The sequence below is a fragment of the Patella vulgata genome, chromosome 1, assembly GCF_932274485.2.
Source record: "Patella vulgata chromosome 1, xgPatVulg1.2, whole genome shotgun sequence".
Classification (NCBI taxonomy): Eukaryota; Metazoa; Mollusca; class Gastropoda; family Patellidae; genus Patella; species Patella vulgata.
In genome coordinates this window covers 61,669,536-61,683,456 of record NC_065879.2, presented here as the reverse complement: position 1 = coordinate 61,683,456, position 13,921 = coordinate 61,669,536, and the positions used below count along the sequence as shown (strand labels likewise).

The 13,921-nt window shown below is 33.3% G+C and overlaps 1 protein-coding gene across 1 annotated transcript in view; it reads left to right on the top strand.

Moving 5' to 3' along the window:
- LOC126831164 (elongation factor G, mitochondrial) overlaps positions 1-12,364 on the top strand; it is a 28,366-nt gene extending 16,002 nt beyond the window's left edge. The window contains exons 9-18 of the mRNA XM_050561858.2: positions 401-558; positions 3,259-3,340; positions 4,385-4,624; positions 5,322-5,516; positions 6,226-6,308; positions 7,428-7,497; positions 7,952-8,044; positions 9,179-9,323; positions 9,756-9,916; positions 11,688-12,364. Coding sequence (XP_050417815.1) covers positions 401-558; positions 3,259-3,340; positions 4,385-4,624; positions 5,322-5,516; positions 6,226-6,308; positions 7,428-7,497; positions 7,952-8,044; positions 9,179-9,323; positions 9,756-9,916; positions 11,688-11,870 — 1,410 coding nt within the window. The 3' untranslated portion in view covers positions 11,871-12,364. The remainder of the gene's footprint in view (positions 1-400; positions 559-3,258; positions 3,341-4,384; positions 4,625-5,321; positions 5,517-6,225; positions 6,309-7,427; positions 7,498-7,951; positions 8,045-9,178; positions 9,324-9,755; positions 9,917-11,687) is intronic.
- The last annotated feature ends 1,557 nt before the right edge of the window (positions 12,365-13,921 follow it).

Below are 13,921 nucleotides of genomic sequence, written 5' to 3'. Positions count from 1 at the left end.
CATATCGATATTCATAATCCTTCCCCTTTGCTGAATACTGTGTGAATGCGATATAGGCTATAGGTTTTAACAATTTTTTTCCAAATTTGGTTGGAAGCTATGGGGTCATAAGAGATTAGATCTAGCTAGGATCCTTATCAAATATGCTCAATATCCAAGTTTTTCTTTCGGATAAGCTGTAGTTGAGATAAAATTGTTGTGTGGCTATCATTAAATTTAAGCCAGGATATTAATTATCTACCTGTTTTCTTAATTTGAATACATTTAGCGTAGACTAAGCTGTGAAAATTAGAAATGGTCCAAAAAATATAAATAATGATTAGCAGCTTTAATTGTAAAGTGTGGTGTAGTTTACTTGCTCATTCTTGAAGAATCATTTTCACTGATTGTAAATTTACAGGCAGCAATAAGAAGATCGTGTGTAGCAAGGAATTTTACACCAGTTTTACTAGGTACAGCATTAAAAAACAAAGGTGTACAGCCCTTGTTAGATGGCATCGTGGATTTCCTTCCCAATCCTTCAGAAGTTACAAATTATTGTCTTGATAATTCTAAAGGGTAAGACACGTATAATATTTTGTAGTAACTTTATTTATGATGTAATCATAATAATAATGCATTTATAGAATGCCTAACATGATGACCTGCCCATCTGGGCTTTTAATTTTTGTATGAATTGTTGATATTAATGATATTAGCAATTGACACACACTACAGAGGTTCCGTGTTGGCCAGCTATATATGAAAGTCCTTGATTTGAAATCCCATTTTTGTATGTAACAAGATGTAAGGTCGTCTTACTAACCGAGGTCCTATGTATCCTTGACAGTTGGAATTCGATATAATAGTAGGCTGTAGTGCCGCTGTTGGACAAAATTTCCCTCATAGCACACTGTATGCCCATCTTCATTAGCCCAGTTGGAGCAGAACAGTAGGACATTAAACCCCATTTCATTTCATTTCATTTAAGAACGTGCAGGAATTGATAAAGTTTGGGATTTCACTTATTTTTTGTCCATTTGCTTACTTAGTGCCCAAACATACGAATATAAAATATTAGACTGGTTGATCCACCCTAAGTCATAGAAATGCTGAGATGGGTTTTCCGGTTTTGAACAAAAAAAATAATATATCTTCACTTGTTTTTTTACAACTAACTTCAGTACTTTATATCTCATTGATGCGAAATGTCAACTTATCCAAACTTTGCACTCATATAGTACACTCTCTTCTACAATATTTTCATAATTATATAACCCTCTCTTCACTTCACAATGGCTGGACACCACACCCAACCTTGTATTAGTGTAAGACAACACACAAAGTTTGTATGGAAGACCAAACAGCTCTTTATTCGGTGTTCTTAGCCCTTATTTCTTAAGTCATAGTACTTAATTCTTATGTCTTCATTTGTTGTTGTATTTTGACATTTGTACACTAAAATTAACATTTGTATCTTAAAATCAATATTTGTTTTACAAATTAGACATTTGTCATATCAGATTTGTAAAATGTATATTTTTCACATCATATTCAATAATAAATTAAGGATAATTAATAGTTTGACAAAGCAACATAAGATGGCTACATAAATTCATAATATATAAGCAATATCATATCTCCAGTAATATTTATCCAAACGTGGGCATATTATGTCATCACCCCGTGGGTCGGTCAGAGCCTAGAGTTTTTTGACAGATTTTCAAATTTGGTGTGAAGCATCGCAGACACAAGAGGACGAATCGCTTTGATTTTCAGCGTTCCGCAAATTTTCGAAAACCTAGAAGTTATAGTTTTCGATGGATCTCACGGCAAAAGTTCCAATTGCCACCTAGTTGGCCATAATATTGTCACAAGAGCGTCATTGACTCTCGCCTTGACTTACACGAACAAGGTATCATCTTTGAGTGCCAATTAATAATTATATGTAATCGTTACAATAAAGTTCACATTTTTCTTAATTACTACCTTAGTTATTATTTTGACTGACCAAATATATTAAATCGTGCATTACCAAATTCTGCTATTTAAGATAATAAAATTGTTAAAATGGTAGTTTACTGGCTGTCAACTATCTGCATAAAAAGATCATTCTTTGCGATAATGATTTATTGTCACTCATGGGTATTGATACTTTTTCACTCTTTTCCAGTTTCTAATGAAGCTTCTGAAGTTATATTTCTGTTTGTCACTGTTACATGTTTATTTATTTGGTTTACATAGATTAAGTTGACCGTAATGGGGCCCTCTGATTTCACTGTGGGCCCACTACACCAACACTACATTGAATCAAACTTAAGTTCATCAAAATTTCCTGACGATGGCACAGTTAATGTTAGTGAAAGTACCGCTACTTCTTCCACTAGTGCTAGAAACATTGGAGCAATATTCGAATCAACCATGAGCATGGAATGCCAAATTAGTAATATAACAGGCTATATATACCATCTGCACAATATATCAAAGATTAAATAATCTGTATTTTCTGATGATGCATTAAAAACTCTAATCAATTCTCTAGTAAGATGAATTGGATAATTTCAATTCTGTTATCTTGTGTACCTTTAAAATTTTAAATAAGCTACAGATGCTTCAAAATTTCGAAACAGGACTTATTTCTCAAACTTCTTACCTTGATTGACCGTTTAACTCCTGTCATATTTAATATTCTTGGTCTACTGCTTGAGCGAAAGACTTGGACTGGAGCAGCTCATTAGCTGGAAGACTCAGCACATTATCATTATTAAATATTGTGAATGCACTGTTGCTGTACTTGCACTGCAGCTCTGAAACAAACTTCCTCTTGATATGATACAAATCACATTAGTTTCTGCTTTTAAATCAAAAGTTAAGATGTATCTGACAGTGATATACGACTGAGAGCCTGGTAAGAAACAGTGTCTAGTCATCTGGATAGAACAAAAAACAAAAGTCTTGTGTACACTTTGGCTTACATATAAAAGAACACTTGACAGTTGTTGACAGTTGGAATTTGTAATAAGAGTAGACTGTAGCACCACTGTCCAGGCAAAATTTCCCTTATAGCATACTGCATGATGTAAGCCTGTCTCCATTTAACACGTTAATCCCAATTAATTTAATTGCATTTAATTTCAAATAATAAACTGATTAGACATAATGGTCAAAATGTTTGTTAGCTTGGTAAATCATTGACTATCACTTGTGATTATTTGACTGTTCAGATTCATACTTGTTCAGCAACGATATAAGATGTGTTACTTGTTTTTGTTCTTGTAGAATTGATAAACCAGAACGTGTTGTGTTAAATCCAGAAAGGCAACATACAAATCCTTTTGTAGGATTAGCATTTAAACTGGAGGTGAGTATAAATAATACAATTAAAATATTAAAAATATGTCCGTTTGGGGTCTGACTTTATACTTACTTATATCATTGATTGATGAATATATTTGTCCAAAAAAGCCTGTGAACAAGATACAGTTTCTGTTGAGACATAACCACTGTGTGGGCGTATCTCCATGCTTTGTGTGGCTATCTTTTGAAATTTGTCTTGCTTGGAAAAGGTTTAAAAATTTATATTTTCAATAATATCGTAATTTCCAGTTAGCTTATGGTCATGTTCTTTCTTTTTGAAAGTACTTTATTTAAATTGCCAAACTTGATCCTCATTTGTAGCAATTCTATAACTTATCATGTATTTTTTATACGCCCACATTTTCATGTGGATGTCTATTGATGTCGCCCCTATCCGTCCGTCTGTCCGTCCACAATATGTTTGTGGACACTCTACAGGTCACAATCTTGGTTCCTTTTGATATTTGCACATATCCGATTGTAACTTCCTTAATTATTGCCCATGATTGTACGAAAAACCGCGTTTTTAGCTTGTGGTCCCTCTAGAGGTCACAATTTTTATCCGATTTAAAAAAGCATTTATATGTATCACCGTTACACCATAATAACGGTTGATTTTGATTTTTGTGAAAATCGTTTGAATATATTAACGGACAAAATTCCCGCCCCTCCTACGCTTATAGTGTAAATATATGATAATGATATATCAAAGTTGTGGACCCTATAGAAGTCACAATTTCGATCTGATTTTGATGAAACTTGAAATACATGTTTATAGCCCAAAGATCTCTGTTCCTTTCGATATTTGCATATATCGGATAGTAACTTCCTGAATTATGGCCCTTGATTGTATGAAAAATGGTGTTTTTAGCTTGTGGTCCCTCTAGAGGTAACAAATTTTATCCGATTTAAAAAAAAAACATTTAAATGTATCACCGTTAAACCCTAATGACGGTTGAGTTCGATTTTAGCTTGTTCTCTATCCATCTCTTGCAAAATGTGGGCATATCTTGCCTGGCAACCACTGGTTATATATTATTTTTTGCAGGCAGGTCGATTTGGTCAATTGACGTATCTGCGTATATATCAGGGTGGATTAAAGAAGGGTGATGTCATCTACAACACAAGGACTCAGTCTAAAACAAAAGTTTCACGATTAGTCCGTATGAACGCTGATGAGATGGAAGATGTAAGTGAAGTATTTGCAGGAGATATTGCTGCCTTATTTGGTATTGATTGTGCCAGCGGTGATACCTTTGTTAATAAAGGCAATATGCATCTTTCTATGGTGAGTTTATTTAATACATTAGAAATGGTAGTGAATAATAATACCGGTACTGATAATATTGCGCAATATCCATGCATGAGCATGTTCAACGAATATAACTGATACATAGTGAATGCTTTCTTAAAGAAAAAAGCGTTTGAGTCTGGATCTAAACACAACAACATCTGGAGAGTTCTATATTTCCAGTGGCAGATCATTCCACTTTATTGGGGTTGAGTGGGAAAAAGTCCTTTGACCAAAACAGGCTGTTTTAGGCTTTGGCAATAAAAGGAGATTTTCATCTACAGATCTTATAAGGTCATATCAGGAGTGTATGATTGTAAGAGATCACTCAATGGGACTGTACCATTTAAACATTGAAATCTATAAGCTTAACAGTTTTAAATTTGATTCTGTAACTAACAGGAAGAAAATGGAGTTGTTTGAGAATAGGAGTTATGTGAATGTTTTTGTTGGGGGTGGTAACAAGAGAAGATGGAGCACTGGCCAGTAATCTATTCTGGAAAGAATCAACGGGGCACCAGTATCTTGTGATTCATTATCTGGTATAAATGAACATGACAAAGGTTTATGTAGCATAGATCAAACAATGGAAGCTCTCGTTGAGACAGATACCACATAGGTTACATAGTCTGGTTATGAACACCCCCCCCCCCTATTTTATTCATTCTTGTTAATTTAACATTTTGTATTTCAGGAATCTATGTTTGTTGCAGAACCTGTTATATCGATGTCTATAAAACCAGCCAAGCAAGCTGACATTGATAACTTTTCTAAAGGTATCGCAAGATTTACTAAAGAAGATCCGACATTCCGTGTACATTGGGATAATGAAAATAAAGAAACAATTGCATCTGGTATGGGTGAACTTCATCTTGATATATATTCTCAGGTAAATGGTTGTATTAAACAGATAAATTTGATCTGTCTACATATAAAATCAATCCTATTTTGTTTCATTTTTTATACTTCAAAATTTTGTTTTGCTTGTCTTTACTACACTAGGATCAGAAAGAGTTGTTATATAACCTGTGTTCTGGTTGATGTAAAACAAAATATAGATCTGTATTTTGATCAGATTGATTTAAAATATTAATTGGTTCAGTGAGTCAGATGCTGAGTCATTAAGTAGTATTTTTCAGAATGGTATCTCCTGGTCAGTGGTGCAGGATGGTGGGCCTGGCCCAAAACGGATGCTAGACAAAAAAACACAAGGTCTGGTGTACACATTGGCGTGCACGTAAAAGAACCAATGACATTTGGAATTCGGTGACGAGTAGTCAAAAACATCACTTTTTGGGGCAAAATGTCCCCTCATAGCACACTGCATGATGTCTTTTAGCTGAGTTGATGCACACTGCATGATGTCTTTTAACTGAGTTGATGCAAAAAACGTGAAGTTAAATCATAATCAATACCCAGTGTTGAGATACATTGGGAAACTGACAAAAATCAAAACTAAAGTAAAGAATTTGAGTCAATTTCACTAATAATTAATCTTTCAAATCGAAAATGGATGCTTATGCAATTGCAAGTATTGCTTTTCTATTTTTCACTCAGATTAGTATCTTGATTCATGTTTATATCTAAATTTTTAACAGAGATTGGAAAGAGAGTTTGGAGCTAAATGTGTTTTAGGAAAACCCAAAGTTGCTTTTAGAGAATGTTTGTTACACACTGTTGAGTAAGTATGTGAAGAGAAGAACTTATTGAACATCTATATACAGTACATAATTACAAGACCCCATTTCATTCTATCATATCTGAATATTTTATCATTGTGTAGACCAGAAGAGGCTAGTCATATTATTGTGTATCAAAAGGAGTAAAATCACCTATGGTTGATGCAGACATTGGTAGGGTGACCCATGTACTCACAGAAATACAGTCCACCGCTGATAGTTCGAGACTACCACTGAATAGCAGTAAAATTAAGCTTCTTGGTTATTACAGCAGATTTAGATTTTTTAAATCGCTTTATCATTAACTGTACCGTTAAGAGCGGCATCTTTTGGTTTAGTACAAATAATATCTCTGAATCACTCGGGTTAGACAGGAACATGATACTAGCAGTAGTTTCATTTTACTTTTACAAGCTTCTTAAAACGATTGTTGAGCTACCTAACGTGCTTATTTCTAAATTCAATTTCTTGTTCTAGCTTTCTGTTATGTTTCGTAAAAAAGTAGTCTTGATTATCCCGACCTGTCAATCAGACGTAGAATGGTCGATAGGCTGGTTAATCGAGACTAATTTCAAAACAAGGGCACGTAACCTATCTTTTACTCAAAAGTGTCTGGATGTTATGGACGACTCTTGGAACCAGTTTTCAGTCTATTATTTATACATGATTAATGGTCATAGCTTATTAAGTACAACATGATCGTTTTTTTAGTGACTATAATTGTGTGAAACTGATTTGAGGCTTGGCATATATATAAATATTGTGGCGTAATTGTCGAGATATATGGAGATATTTATTTATGGTGGGTCACCCTAACATTGGCAAAATTCTGACTGCAAATATCGCCATTCGGATATCAAAACTCCAAACATATTGACTGTACTAATCTTGATTATTGTTGAGTATTCTGGGATTAATCCGAGGCAATCAATAATGGGTGTTGACAAAATGAAGCAAGCACAGTGAAGAAATGAGAATTGTTTTATAAGCGATTATGAAACATGAATGAAAATGAGTGTAAAATGATATGCATTCAAACCATTAGTTTTTTTAATTGAACACATGAATATATAAATATAATAATACCTCACTCGCTCATATATGAATTGATTTATTTAAAGGTTTGATTATCTTCACAAGAAACAGTCTGGAGGTCAAGGTCAGTTTGCCCGAATCATCGGTAAAATTGAGGTAAGGAAAATGAAAATAAAAAAGCTTTTGTTGATGTAATATAGTTGGGAAAATTTCTATAAATCTGTTACCAGTTTTCAGTTTGAAGGTGGTTCTAAAATAATTTGGTCTGCCATAATCCTAAACATGATTAACATTCTAACTCATATTTTCTTTTCTTTTTTATAAGGATCAATAAGTTTTGTTTTAAATTTCAAATTTTGTAAATTAGGCCATACAAAAATATTTTGGTTCTTAGATAATCCTGCATCACTTAAAAGGAGCCACATGACCTGTTTCAGAAAAAAAAAAAAAGTCTCATTAATTATCATACACATGTTTTACCCAAGATTCCACATCAAAATGTGAGGTATTGTTTCTTTTGTGGGTTTGTTTCATCCTGTTTATATTTAAAAATATATTTATAGATGTTGTTTGTAGATTTGATGTGCATTAAAACTTTTTTAAATTTAAGCCATTACCTGCAGAAGATAATACGAAATTGTCATTTGAAGATCAAACAACCGGTACAAATATACCGAAACAATTTATATCATCAATTGAAAAGGTAGGTTACAGCCTAAACTATATATACCAACAGTAGAAAAGTTGGTTAACAAGCAGAGCAGTTTATATCATTATGCTCACCATTATATGTTGTTAGTCAGGATGTTTTCCTGAAAATAAGCACTGTGAGTGGGAGGAAACACAGCTAAGGGAGTCAAGACTCTTGGAAATGTCCCTAAACTACTTTCTTTTACTGCCCCATGAACATTAGTAAGACAAAAACATTAAAACAAATAAATTTTAAATATAATTTAAACATATTTTATGCAAGAGCTAAATCTGTCTATTGCAGGTCTTTCTTTAGGCCTGAAATGTTATCTAAACTATTAGACATTAATTATGAGCCGATTTACTGCATAACTTTCCTTCACGATTAAATGGATAATCGAGACTATGCTGTTTATTGTACTAACTTTAGTAATGATGATTGAGGCTAGGCGGAAATTTCAACAGCTTAGTTCTCGGTTCATAGTGGATTAATTTGAATAAAATTTTCAGCAAATTGCCTTTACATTATCTAGTTTTTAACTATTATAGTGAGAACTGCCAACTCGTTATCGAATCATCCATAATGTATCTTTAATGATGGGTTGAACACTTTTTAGATTGAAAGTTTTTTGGGGGGTACTTTTTTATAAGCCCACACATAGTTTTAGTATACATTATATAGTGTGAAGCTTGATGGTCACGAGCTGACGAACTCTATTGATATTCAGTGTTTCGTGACCTTCCACGTGCCCCCTTTTCCGTAAACATTGTTAACACGATAGAAGCTTTAGGGGTTCATGGGAGTATAAACTACGAAGCATATGGATATTCAACACTTACTCCCCTTTGCCAAAAACTTTCTTACCGTTTTAGAAGGACACAGTTTTTAACAATTTGTTTTTCAAATTTTCTTTCAAAGCATTGGTGTGATAAAGAGGACTAACTCTATCGATGACTTTCTGCTCTGGAGTTTCCCAACCTGACATTCGAACACCCCCATAGTTAATGTGATGGAAGCTAAAGGGGGATTATTCCTCATTCTTATTTTTCAATCAATATTTCTGCATGAGTGCAATCTATAACTTAGGATATATGCAAATCTTGTCAAATGTGTATTATAATATTTATAAAAAATTTTTTACTATAGGGGTTTCGAAAAGCGTGTGAGAAAGGTGGTTTGTCTGGACAGAAAGTGGCAGGTCTTAAGTTTATAATACAAGATGGTGTTACCCATCCAGTAGATTCCAGCGATCTTGCATTCTCTACAGCAGCTGAAATGGCTGTCAAAGAAAGTATGTATTATTTTTTTAAATTCGTGGAATAGTCTGACATTGGTCTCTCTTTATCACTATACAGTTATTGTGATTTCTGATAGTAAAGTTACTTACTTACCACTTTAAAACCTTTTGATAAACTAGACTAGCTAGTTGGTTAAATTTTGTTTCCCTTATTTTTACCAGTATAGATGGCCATAACATATACATTGATTGATCGGGTTTAACAAATTTTGCATCAAATTGCTTTATGGTATGACTACCCCCTTTTATTGTAGAGGGTCTTAAATCAGTATTTGCCATTTATTCTGGTCTTTCGTAAGGTATAATATGAGAAAATGTCAGACTGGTAAAATTTTCCTATTGATGGCCTTAAGCAAATATAGTATGTTATGGCCTTATCTATGCATGCACCAAATACGGTAGTATAATTTGTGTTTTATCTTATAGTATATTTAGATCCAGTATGGAATATATTAGAACCGATCATGATGGTTGAGGTTAACACTCCAGCAGATTTTCAGGGTTCTGTTATGAATAGTTTAACAAAACGGCATGCTGTTATCACTGGTACAGACGCATTAGACGAATATTTTACTCTATATTGTGAAGTAAGTATATTTGATGTCCATTACTCCTTCCCTTATAATTCTGGTAATCACTCTGCAGATCAGAGTTTGGGAGGAAAGACCCTATCAAAAGTCAAAGTTGTTCGAGTTAATGAAAGATTTTGTTCAAACTTGCTGAAAGATACATTAGTTAAGAGTTTAATAAAGAGTTGGTCATTCTTGCTATTATAATTCAAAAATAGATGATAAAAAATGAAAATATTGAAAATTTCATTCAAATTACTTCATTCTCAGTCAAGTTATCATTGTTTGTAGTTTTGACAAGATGTGTGCACAGTGGTAACCCGGGCACAGGTATAATCAGGACTTAGCCTCGCTTTCCCATTTTTCAATTAAATTTTTAAATGGTGAACCGTTTTAATCTTGTTAAAATCTTGAGTATCTGATGCCATCAAGAGTCGATTATGGTCTTGTTTTGTTAATATATGTCTAATTAATAGTTTATATAACATTACATGCATAAAAAAGACCTGCAATAGGCAGATTTAGCTCTTGCATAATGTATATTTAATTTTTTTGGCTAGTACGAGGAGAAATCTAGAGTTATTCCGCTTGTCACCAAAGCAGGGCTTCCACTTCCGGTCATTTTTGATAATGCACGAAAACTTTTCAAAGTAAATTCATATTTCATGTTTTTTATTCATGGTAGGGTATTGTGAATTCACGTGTCTATACTACTTTGTCACCATGGGGTGCACAAAAAAAATATATATTTGACTTAAAAATGAAATATTAGTAAGGCTCATGATAATTATTTAATAATTAAATATTCCGTTTTGGCTACTTAAATAACGAAATAGTTGAATTGGTCGGAGAAAAACCATTTCAGTAGCTCACACGTAATTAACACGTGCTCTATAGAAAACACACTGACCTGGATAATTTTGAGTTGTAATACAATAACTTTGAAATGAAGATAAATATATAATTATACATGACCAAAGCATGGGTTCCAACCTGTGTATATATGATGCATATCATTAACACTAGCTTATTTTTCTAAACCCAATTTTTTAAAACATGGTTATGATTGACCCCTGCCGTGTATAATTTAAAATTCAACGTATTATTTAAATTAGTAAACAATTTCCGTTATTTATCATGGCCCTTGTTTCATTTTGTAGAACCTTGTGAATGCTCGAACTACAGAATTTATCTTCCGATCTGTATGAAATTTATATGCTTGATTTAATTGTAAATCAAGAAGCCTACCAAATTTTAAAAATTTCAGTTAATTACTTTTAGACATAAAAGTAATCCAGACTTTGCGATTTAACATCAGGAAAAGAAATCGGCAAAGGATAATCACGTGACAAACAAGAATGCATGGAGTAGTTTTCTTCTAATTAAAATGTTTTGAGAGAGATTTAGAAGCACATATCGATAAATTAGTTGGAATACGACTTTAGTACAATTACAGCTAATTACTACCATAGTTATGATCCTCATTTCACTTTGTAGAACATTCGCTCGAACAACAAATTATTTGATCTGTATAAAATTGACATCAGTGTTTTGTAAATGCTCCCATTGTAAATGTTGACTGCTTGGGCTTATGTTTTGCATAGCCTAGAAACCTATCTTTTAAAAGAAATAGTCAATGTTTTCGTAGACTTTCCCTTGTTGTCATTTTGAGTGAAGCCTGTATCCCTACAGGCATGGGACGGTACAGGGCAGTGGACACTTACATTCACTAGATTTGATGGGACTTTTATCTTAGTTCATAATGAAATTTTTGTGTTTATTTTATTAGGTTCCATTAAATGATATGTTTGGCTATGCTACAGAATTACGATCGTTAACACAAGGTAAAGGAGAGTTTACAATGGAATATAGCCGCTATTGTCCAGCTTTACCCGATACTCAAGAAGAATTAATACAAACTTATCAACAGGATACGGAGCAATCACACACAAAGAAAAAAAAGAAAAATTAAAAGTCACATATTGAAAAACTTTCACTCATTTTGGTACGTCCACCCTGTCCGTTGGTCTGTCAGCTTTTGGCTCATTATCGCTAAATATAGGCTACAGATCTTTTTAAAATTTGGACCATGACAGGACGAAACCTATCAATGTCCTGTGACCTTCCATTCTGGAGTTACCCCCCCTCTGGAAAATGCGATAGAGGCTACAGTTGGTTTTTCCTCACTTATGAATATGCCACAGCAAGCTTAGCTGTAGCTCAAGTACAATATATTAAGTTGTGTTGTCCCTCATTTTATCACAAAACAACTTTGGGAAGATGTTTGGAACCCATGAAATGAAAAGCAGTTTCTATGCAATCATAAATGTAATATAAAGAAGTAGTATGCATTATGTGAATATGTTTGTTATATTTTGTAAATGAAATGAAACTGTATTTATTTGTAAAATAATCTGATGTAATTTTAGAATAATAAATTGATATACCAGTATATTTAGTGATTTAATACACCCACACTAAAATGGACTCTATCGGCAGCGATTTCCAATAATTACTGCCAGGATAAAGTTATCATCCGATTGACTGTTTAAGGTTATGAGATGAAATATCATACTTGTGTTCTACCCATAACAGTGCATATAAAATAAAAAAGATGTTATTCTGGAAAGAAATAGTACTTTATGTATGGTTTAATGGTCGAGAGCGAGACATTAATGTATTGATAGCGCACGAGGCGTTAGCCGAGTATTGTTTCAATATATTACGCAATGTCTTTAGCTCAAGACCATTAAACAACTTAAAATACAGACACTATCCTGCACGTGCTTTTCAACGAAATACATCACGCTAGTCCAATATTTCATCTAATATAGATAATGTACGATTGGCAAGTTGCACGTACATTATTGGAAATAATGGTAGGCCAGACGCCAACATCAAATGATGACATCACATCGGTATTTTAATGCTACATAATATGGCCTGTGAATAGAATACATTACAGAGAGTATCATTTGGTATGTTACACTATTAAGGGTATTTTACAACTTCAAAGCCAAATTTGTCAGTTTTGCTGAAAATACCGAACTTAAATTAACTGTTATTTATTCCAATATCCAACTCAAAAAGATATGCAGCTACTGTGCCAAGTTTTGATCCAATCTTCATGAATATATACCATCAAAATTACCCAGACACTAGAATCACTTGACTTGTAATCCAAGATCTTTTGATTGAACTTAATCATAATTGGACAAATATTGTAGCCTCTAGAGGGTCCACAACCTTGGTATACGTATTACATGTGTTTACACTATTCGCATAAAGGAGAGCGACCCTTTTGAAGGGAAATTCAATTCAAAATCAATCATGATTTTGGTGTAACAGTGATATATTTAAACAGCTTTCAAGATAGAGGGTCCACAAGCTAAAAAAAGCATCCCTACTACATGTAGAAGTCGAGTGTAAGGAAAACTGAACTACTGTCATAGTTACCATTAAAGGACAATATTGGTGCCAGTCATTATCACATATGTGATAGAACTGGTTAAACACGTTCCAAATATTATTTTATCACAGAGATAATTGCTACGATAGATGAGTAATCAATGTTTCAACAATTGGAAGTGACGATCGCAAAAGGAAAACACCAGTTACCCCTTTATATAACTGAATGAAGTGACAGGTGATAACAGATACATGTGCGAATTCCTGCTCACTAATAATTCCTTCGAAGACCAAAAGTTGTGTTATGGGACTGTGAAAGGATATCTGATGAATAACATTTAGTAATTGAACATATTAACATAAGGTACAATTTTATAGATGCACAATTACTGAGTTTATTACTATGTGACATTTCAATCAAATGATACAAATGTAGGAATGATCGTCTTGTATGGAATTAGCTTAGACTATGGCCTAATTGTGTATTGATTGTATGGTCACATAACCACCGGATTTGTAACAGGTTTGTACAGGTTAAATACTAGTCCTTCTACGACATGATCCTTCTTACATTTCTTTATATAAAAATAAATATTTAACAAGCAGATAAAAACC